This window comes from Xiphias gladius, chromosome 13 (genome assembly GCF_016859285.1).
Source record: "Xiphias gladius isolate SHS-SW01 ecotype Sanya breed wild chromosome 13, ASM1685928v1, whole genome shotgun sequence".
In the NCBI taxonomy this organism is placed as follows: Eukaryota; Metazoa; Chordata; class Actinopteri; order Istiophoriformes; family Xiphiidae; genus Xiphias; species Xiphias gladius.
The window spans coordinates 6,927,424-6,935,683 of NC_053412.1; the positions used below are offsets into that span (position 1 = coordinate 6,927,424).

At 41.3% G+C, this 8,260-nt stretch overlaps 2 protein-coding genes across 3 annotated transcripts; one reads left to right on the plus strand and one right to left on the minus strand.

Annotated features, from left to right (window-relative positions):
• Positions 1 to 169: 169 nt before the first annotated feature.
• LOC120798096 (dTDP-D-glucose 4,6-dehydratase-like) lies at positions 170 to 5,480 on the minus strand. Of its 2 annotated transcripts, XM_040142127.1 has the most exons (12): positions 5,294 to 5,480; positions 4,685 to 4,751; positions 4,423 to 4,491; positions 4,204 to 4,294; positions 3,948 to 4,096; positions 3,728 to 3,826; positions 2,841 to 2,900; positions 2,659 to 2,702; positions 2,351 to 2,516; positions 2,176 to 2,231; positions 1,765 to 1,862; positions 170 to 1,511 (listed from the first exon to the last, which is right to left on the minus strand). In XM_040142127.1, the coding sequence occupies exons 1-12, from the start codon at positions 5,338 to 5,340 to the stop codon at positions 1,417 to 1,419; spliced, it is 1,041 nt and encodes a 346-aa protein (XP_039998061.1). In that variant the 5' UTR covers positions 5,341 to 5,480; the 3' UTR covers positions 170 to 1,416. The 2 variants fall into 2 exon arrangements, with proteins under 2 accessions (XP_039998061.1, XP_039998062.1); XM_040142128.1 differs by lacking the exon at positions 2,176 to 2,231.
• A 692-nt stretch (positions 5,481 to 6,172) lies between these two features.
• On the plus strand, positions 6,173 to 8,206 carry LOC120798375 (integral membrane protein GPR180-like). The gene is made up of 4 exons (XM_040142628.1): positions 6,173 to 6,380; positions 7,468 to 7,611; positions 7,760 to 7,854; positions 8,048 to 8,206. Exons 1-4 carry the CDS (start codon positions 6,242 to 6,244, stop codon positions 8,204 to 8,206), a joined length of 537 nt encoding a protein of 178 aa, XP_039998562.1. The 5' UTR covers positions 6,173 to 6,241.
• Positions 8,207 to 8,260: the final 54 nt, after the last annotated feature.

Here is an 8,260-nt window from a genome sequence, read left to right on the forward strand (position 1 = left end):
CGTAGTCGTGTTTAGGAATGATTGCTGTTTAGAGACTGAACTGAACTGAAATGGAGCCCAATGTTGTCGCCATTACTGACTGGCCAGACCCCTCCATGTGAACACACAGCAGCACCAGCCTGCTAGTTAGTATTTGCTTTATGTATTAGTTTAGCAGTTGTGCACGAAGAGGAGCACTGCACGAAGAAGAAAAAAACAAAAAAAAACTGTGCATCTATTCTGATTTTACCACAAATAAAGGTTTGGATTTGCAAATGTAACTTTTTTTCTGTTTCTTCTTTCTATGTATGTGTGGTGTTTGTAGGATTTTAGATGTTTGAGAAAAGCATGAACAATGCCGGAAGTTATTAAATATTAAGTTTATTTGTAGTTAAATACATTCTACAGCATCATATGAAAAAACATTGAGAGTGTGTACAGTGTAAATTGCATCAGACTGAGATGACTTGAATTTGAATTAGGTGCAGTTCCCTTCTCATCCTTTTATTATAAGACACTTGTTTTTTGTTATAAAAGTAATCTTTAAACTAATCAAAATGCTACTAAAGGTTTAACGTAAATTTAAAATGTAAAATTGCACCTAAAGTAGATTTGCTAAAACTTGCTACCCATGCTGGATAATAGCAGGATCTGGCAAAAGCTGTTGCCTGGAGCAGGGATTTCCTTCTCCATAATCTCACGTGACCATCGGTGCATTTACACGGACTTCAGCAACCAGGTTTCAGCTGTCTTCCGGTGGTAACTGGATTTCTTAAATGTCACGATTAGGAGAAAACCTGCTGAGATTTCTCCGGGAGAAAGCCAGTTTCTCAGCCGTGTACATAACCAGGTTTCTAATTGTCTTTTTACACACATGCATATACATCGAGACTAAAACTGAAACTAACACAAAGTAGCCTCTAGAAATCTTAATAATTTTCCGCTACAGAACATTTGACTAGTTATATAATTCAGGCACATTCGTAATGCATGTGTCTTCCCTGTTCTGAGCCGCACCACTAGAATATTTGGTCAATGGACTGACAAGCTACCTGCTGACTTTGAATGGTGTGCAAGAAGGATTTTAAAAAAAACAAACAAAAAAAACATCAAATTGTTTTAACTGAGCTTTCGGGTTTCCACATACTTCCAGAGTGTGTTTAAACATCTAAACCGTGTACATAAAAACTGAGAAAGCCCAAGTTGAGCAAAATAAGAAAGCTTATCAATATCAGCTGAATCAGTCATTAATATCAAGATAAAGGGCATTCATATGCAGGAGAAACTTTGCTTTGGTTGAAGGGGAGGCTCTGCCTTCCCGTTGGTCCTGTTGCTACATAAATATCAAGTTTGTAGAAAAACAAAAAAAGTCACTGCTCGGTGACTCAGTTCACGCTGCGTCCTGTCAGTCAAGCCGAAGGGCACAGCTGAGGCCACTTATTTGTTGGGAGCTTTTCCAAGCTCGCTTCTGATTTGTCCTTGGTCATCGCTTGCGGCTGACCAGAAGTCTGGGTGTTCTTGGTACCACTTGACTGTAAGACACGAAAAAAACAGGAATCCATAACCACATTATATAGCTCTATCGCTCTGTTTATTTGGACAGTTTGGGCTCAAATGGACACCTACTGTGGATGGTGGGTTTAATGTACTGGTCCTGTCTCCTTGACTATAGAGAGATTATATTTTCTAGAGGCCTGTGCTGTGTGTGTGTGTGTGTGTGTGTGTGTGTGTGTGTGTGTGTGTGTGTGTGTGTGTGTGTGTGTGTGTGTGTGTGTGTTACTGTACCAGTCTGTCTGATGCCTTCAGCCCAGGACACTTCCGCTCTCCAGCCAAGCTGCTGCAGCTTCTCGCACTTGATGGGGTAGCGCAGGTCGACACGTGGCCTGTAGAGCATCAGTACATTCAGATGTGGCCCGTGGTGTTAAGGTGTTATGTGAAAACATAAGATCAGATTTGAAATCTGAAACATTTGCTTCCTGATGTGTCGGTCATAGTGTTAATAGCTATAATAATAATAATGAGTCAATAAAATCAGATTTATCGATTTACATTTGTTTTAAATGTGCAAGAGTGCAAGGATGTGGCTATGTCCTGGAAGTGTTGAGTACCAATGCAGAAAAGATTTGCACATTTGTTTTTTGACTTTCGTGACGAAAGTTAAAAAACAAATGTGCAAATCTTTTCTGCATTGCTCACCTGTCAGGCACAAACTCGAGCCAATCATTTAGCTCAGAGTCTGGCACATTCTTGACCTAAGAAAAAAAATAAAAAACAAGCAGTTTTAATAAGTGTTTCATTAATAGTTTACTGAAAGTTTGCTACCTCTCAATAAATGTCTGAATGAGAAAAAAAAAAACACCCCTTAACTCACCATCCTGATAAGCTCCCTGGCCAGTTGCATGATGGGAATCTCACAGCCTGTCCCCACATTGTAGATCTCGCCCACAATCCCTTTCTCCAGAACCAGCAGGAAGGCAATGATGGCATCATCGACAAACAAGAAATGGCGGGATTTAGGGAGCGTTCCCTGGATGGTGCTGCGGCAGAGAACGGAAAGAGAAACTAGATTTACTCTGATTAGTTTTTCTCTCAGTGTCCCACGGCAAACAATTAAAGCGGGATTATAACTGCAAGGTTTCTCAGTAAAACCTTTCCAAAATAAAAGTCAAACCAACCTACCATTTCTTGTTCATTTGCAGGAGGGTGAGAAACCTTGGAATCACCTGAAAGATCAAGATGACGATTCATTATTTGAAAAGTCAGTTGAGGATTGTTTTAATTTTTTGGGCAAAGAAATAATCAATGGGAAGTGAGCCTTATTTCTGCAATAAAGCCCCCCATCCACTGTCAGGCTATCGTACCTTCTCAGTGTACTGTCTGGGCCCGTAGATGTTGTTGCTCCTGGTAATAATGATTGGGAACTGGTAACAGATAAACAGAGCACAAAGAACCATGAGGAACAGAACCTGGATCTGCAGACTTTTTTCGTTCAAAAGTAGAATTCGGATTTGAGACCAGTCTAAAGATCAAAATTTAAAAAAAACTGCCCAATATGGTGTGTTTCCAATCAGATATACTGTTATTAATAATGGTTCTGAAACTACAATTGGTTATTTCAAGAAAAAGAAAAAAGAAAAAAAACAGCTCAGGGGCAGGAAGTCCAACTGCATCTACTAAAGCAAATGTGAGAAAAGCTGATTCTTTTTTTCATATTATTTAAAACAGAGAACATGCCCTGGATATGCAGGAAATATAAATCATATTTTTTTAAAAACATGGTCATAGCTCATAATTAAACATTTTGTTATGACTACACAAATCATGGCGTTTGCTTTATTTTATTGTCCCTCAACTTAAACTCGAAGAATTTAAGCAATGCCGCAATTTTTAATGTGCCTGATAGTTCATTTTAGGGCTGCGACTAACTACCGTCTTCGGTTTCGATCACTCTGATGATTGTTTTCTTGACTCATGTCTTAATCGTTGGGTCTGAAAATAGCAAACAACTGTTAAAAAAGCCCAAGGAGACGTTGTGAAATTTCGTGTTGAATCTGACTAACAATCAAAAACTCAAAGATCTTTATCAATTCGAAAAAGAGACATTCTATAACAAAGTGACAAACTAAAGGAACTAGAACTGTATGATACATGTTTTTTAAGGCTTTCAGTTTTGATAATTTAAAAATATTCATGTAATTTATAAACCAAATCCCTGCCTGTGTGTGTGTGTGTGTGTGTGTGTGTGTACCTTATATTTGTCCCAGTAGGATCGGACCAGGTACTCTGCAGCTGCTTTAGTGGCAGAATATGGGTTGGAGGGCCTCACTGGACTGCTCTCATCAAACACCTGCAGAGAATACACACCCAATATCCAAGTAGATAAATGACCCATAAACCCAAACTCCACACAACCACCCAAAAATCTTATTAAAAAAAAACAACAAACAAACAAAAAACTCTTCAGTGACCTCGTCCAGACTGGCTCCGTACACTTCATCGGTGCTGACGTAGATGAAGCGCTGTGGCTGGTGTCGGGCCTGATGGGCAGCTCCCAGTAAAACTCTGGTTCCGTCGATGTTAACTCGCTGGAAACTAGATGGAGATTTAAACGACGACTCTGTGGGAACCAAAGACAAAAGTGCGTGGGAATTTAAAAAAAAAAAAAAAAAAGTAATATCGGCTCAGTACACAAGCCTAACCACAGTCTCAGCAACTGCTGCTCACCGACGTGTGTTTTGGCTGCCAGGTGGAAGATCACATCGATGTTTTCTGTGTTGAAAATGTGGTTCACCAACCTCGAGTTACACACATCCCCCTGTTGAAGAAAGCAGGAGGTTTAAATAGCCATACTACTAGTTATCATAATAGTACAAATGCAAGAAAAGGCAGCTGCTCTCTCAGGTTATCTTGAGTTGTAAAACATTAGTTTACAGCAGCTCTCACCCTGATGAAGGTGTAGTTTGCTCTGTCTTCAATGCTCTCCAGACTCCGGGGGCTGCAGCAGTAATCCAGCTGGAAAAGATCAGACAATGAGAAACACGCTTACAGCCGCTCACACATGAGGTCAACCCACTCAAAGATTCTGCACTGGAGCAAGAAAAAAAAAAAGTATTTACTCCATTATGGGTCAGTAGTTCAACACATACATCTATAGATCCTTTCATCCATTTGTGGACACACGCACACAGAGAAAGTGAAAACTCACATCATCCAGGTTAATAATTCTCCAGTCGGGGTGTCTGGTGACCAGTGAACACACAAGATGGGAGCCACTGGAGGGTGACAGATACAGAACACATCAGACAGACTGAAAACCACCTCGTTTCAAAGAGGACGCGCATGTGCTCTGTCCCACTGTCCTCTGTGTCTCTTTCTTTATCTGTGTGGCTCTCTGACTGCAGCGGCCCCCACATTTCTCTGTTGTTAATGCCTAAAAGGAATACACATCTATCTATTACGTATCATCTTTTGGGCACAAACAAATGATGATGATGATGCCCTCAAATACTTTGGTGATTCAGATTTAAAAAAACAAACAAACAAAACAAAAAAAACAACAATCATGCATTAGATCAAGACCTGCTTATCACAAAAACCTACCTATAATAAGCATCATAAATACATTACATTAAACCACCCAGCAGTGTATAAAGTATGTAGAATAAGCTGCTTATGTGTTAGTACAGCAGTAATATGGATCCAATAGAATATATTCATGAGAGAGGTCGGGTTATGTTGCTTTAAGAAACTGAACTCAACATTATGTCACATCTTCCTCCTGAATTTGAAGTGACATTATCTAGTATGAACTCACATGAATCCAGAGCCTCCAGTCACCAGAACAGTCCTGTTAAAGCCCATCCTCCGCTCTGGCTAATGTCAGTTCACATGAACGTCTCCTATGAACATAATCACTACATCTTCACTGTTTTAGACGCAGTCATGGAGCCTGCTGGTTAACTACCTGGGAGCGCGCAACTTCTTGTTGACAGTGGATTCGTTGTGTGATGTGCGACAGTGGCCGGCTTGCTTTACGGCAGTGTTGACACGTTGAAAATGGGCGGGACGTTTGGCGCAAGCGGACCGCATTCTGCTCTCCGGGTGGTCGCCCTGTGTGACGTGATCAAGTAAGTTCTCTTTGATTGTGTGAATCCCAGATCAATCAAACTGTCAACGGTGCCGACCGGGCAGGGCAACGGAGTGAGCTACAATAGACATGTGGGGTCCGGAACTTCTTTTCAAAATAAGAGTACAGCTTTTTTTCAAAATGTACTCCCACTAACATATTCACTGTTTTACACCTGTAATTTAAGGTAGTTTTTATTTAGTCAAGTCACATATTTCTGTTTATCGTCCCAAAGTAATGCAATTAAGTACAGTTTCGAGGTTCTTATACTTCACTTGTGCATTTCCGCACAAGCTGTGGCACCTTGTCATGTCTGATGTTTTTGAGTTAGCAACAGTTCCAGTTTTCGTTTTTAGTTTTTTTCATACTTAATTTAATTTAAAAAAAAAAAAACACTTTAGTGTCTTGGTGTTTTCGTGTCATTCTGTACTCCGTGAAAATGATTTGTGCTTAATTTATCCCCCAAATATGACACACATCATGCCTTTATTTGAGGGCAGAAACACCCCACTTCCGGTCGTAACCTAGGTAACTCTGTATAACTTGACGCAGCTGGGTTCACTTCTGGCTTCGTGGCTCATTGAATTGATTAGCTAACGTTTATTTGTCGATAGCGTTAAACTGCAAAAGGGGAAAATGTCGTGTTTATTGGCCGCGCTTGTGGCTGCAGCGCTCTTCAGTTCGGGGGCTTTGGGGAAAACTCTAACGGGACTTTTTAAGAGCGAAGTGGCGAGACAGCAGAATGGCCAGTTCATCACTAAATTCATGTACCAAGGTAACGATGCTGATGTGCTGCTGCTGCTGCTGCTGCTAACGTGTCACTTCGCTGACATTCGCTGTTCACTTTGATGTGGCGTGAAGACAATGTGTTGATACAGTTCACTGTTTTTGTTTCGCTCTCTGGCTTCTTTTTTTTTTTTTTTTTTTGCCACTCATGGGTGTAACTAGCATGTCATCGTCACTTTATCCGATAATGTCCACACTCATGAGTAACATCCTTAACAGCATTTTAAATAACCATACTTAGTCCGTCTCTATGCCGGTTTAAAGCTATTTTTCCAGCATAATCGGAATTATATTTCTATTTTTTCTTTTTCTTTTTTTTGGCTGGGGGGGTGACCTCAGGGTGAGTGCTTCAGTGACAATATACTCTATGTGAGGTCAGGGGTCAGCTGGCAGGGTAGCTTCAGCAGGGTGGATGCTTAATGGAGGATTGGCTAATTACAAACTGCGAAGCCTCTGAAAACCATTAGGCCACCCTGTGGAGGTCAGAGAGAAGCCGCAGTGTGTGTCATGGTCTGTGGTTCAGTTGAATGTGGGATCATTTTGATTTTTCATTTGGCTTGCTTCTGTAGTTTCAATTTGTCCTGAACCAGAACTCCTGGGACCCCCAGACACTCAAGACTAACTGTATTCAAACCTCAAAAATATTCAATTTTTGCAATATATAAACCAGAGAAATCTCACATTTGAGAGGCTGGGACCAAAGAATAATTGGAATTTGTGCTAAAGAAATGACAAACAATTAATTGATGAACCTATTATGAGTCTTGGCGTTTACTTATTAGGTAATTGACTAATCATTTGATCTCAAGGCCCCACTAAATGAATACGTGTATAATCAAATTGCTTCACAGCAAATGTGGGACTAGGTAAAGTTCCTGAATACCGGCTAATCTCTAAATAGCATATATGGGTGGCAGAGATTGAACACACACAATCTTCTGCATGGAATCTAGTTCAGTGGGCAATATGGCCGCTCAGCAAATCACACAAAAATCTGCACAAAAAATGAGAACCATATCATGCTTCCCATCATGCACTGATCCGACGCACTGTTTCCTGTCTCTGTCTTTCTGTAGGCGATAATGGTTTGTTGGTGTGCCGGCTGGACAACTCTGCCCTGGCTATAGAGAAGGAGTCCAGACTGCTGCTGTATCAGGATATGGACTCAGACCTGGACAACCTCAGCTGCACTGAGAGGCTTGCCAGAGCCCACTTCACCAGTAAGGAGCGGCGTTCACTAAAACGAAGCGCGGACATCTGATATGTTGGATGTGGTGCAGCTGTATTGATTTATTCTTCCTTTTCCTCTGCTCTCCTTCCTCCGCACTGTCACCTCACCTCGCTGCCCTCTTCCTCCTCCTGCTTCAGTTTCTCTCAATCAAGAGGAACACAACCAGACGATCCCTCGCCAGTCCTCCCCTACACCCTGGCAGGCCCTGTATGCTGACAGATATACATGTCAGGTAACAGCAACATCAGAGATTGCTATGAAACTAACATGTTAAGAGTGTCAGGCTTCAGAGTGTAATAAATTCCTTAATAATCTTTTTCCAGTTTCAGCAGTTATATTGATGCTGAGAGTAGTCATTTGTCACACTGAGTGTTTTTTCTCTTGTATTCCTTTCCACTCTCTCTTTTTCTCGACTGTCTCGCCAGGAAAGTGCAGCGATTCCTTCTCATGCTGATCTCACTTTTACCGTCTTGCTGTTCAACGCCGACTCAGCTGGGAATCCTCTGGAGCACTTCAGTGCCGAGGAGGCAGGTCAGACATCCCGAATACTCCCATCCCCACAGCGGATTAGGCTGTCAGTGTAATGTAATTGGCTTTCCAACCAGGAACTCTGATTTTGACGCCCTGTTGTATTTGAT

Bases quoted from the DNA above. Each gene is read 5' to 3' on its own strand.
- LOC120798096 (XM_040142127.1), bottom strand. From the start codon at position 5,340: ATGGGCTTTAACAGGACTGTTCTGGTGACTGGAGGCTCTGGATTCAT. The intron at 4,492-4,684 runs GTGAGTTTTCAC...GATCTTTTCCAG, and splicing joins GAATTATTAACCTGGATGAT to CTGGATTACTGCTGCAGCCC. The intron at 2,901-3,727 runs GTACACACACAC...ATCTGTTACCAG, and splicing joins CCTACTGGGACAAATATAAG to TTCCCAATCATTATTACCAG.
- LOC120798375 (XM_040142628.1), top strand. From the start codon at position 6,242: ATGTCGTGTTTATTGGCCGCGCTTGTGGCTGCAGCGCTCTTCAGTTCG. The intron at 6,381-7,467 runs GTAACGATGCTG...GTCTTTCTGTAG, and splicing joins CACTAAATTCATGTACCAAG to GCGATAATGGTTTGTTGGTG. The intron at 7,855-8,047 runs GTAACAGCAACA...CTGTCTCGCCAG, and splicing joins CTGACAGATATACATGTCAG to GAAAGTGCAGCGATTCCTTC.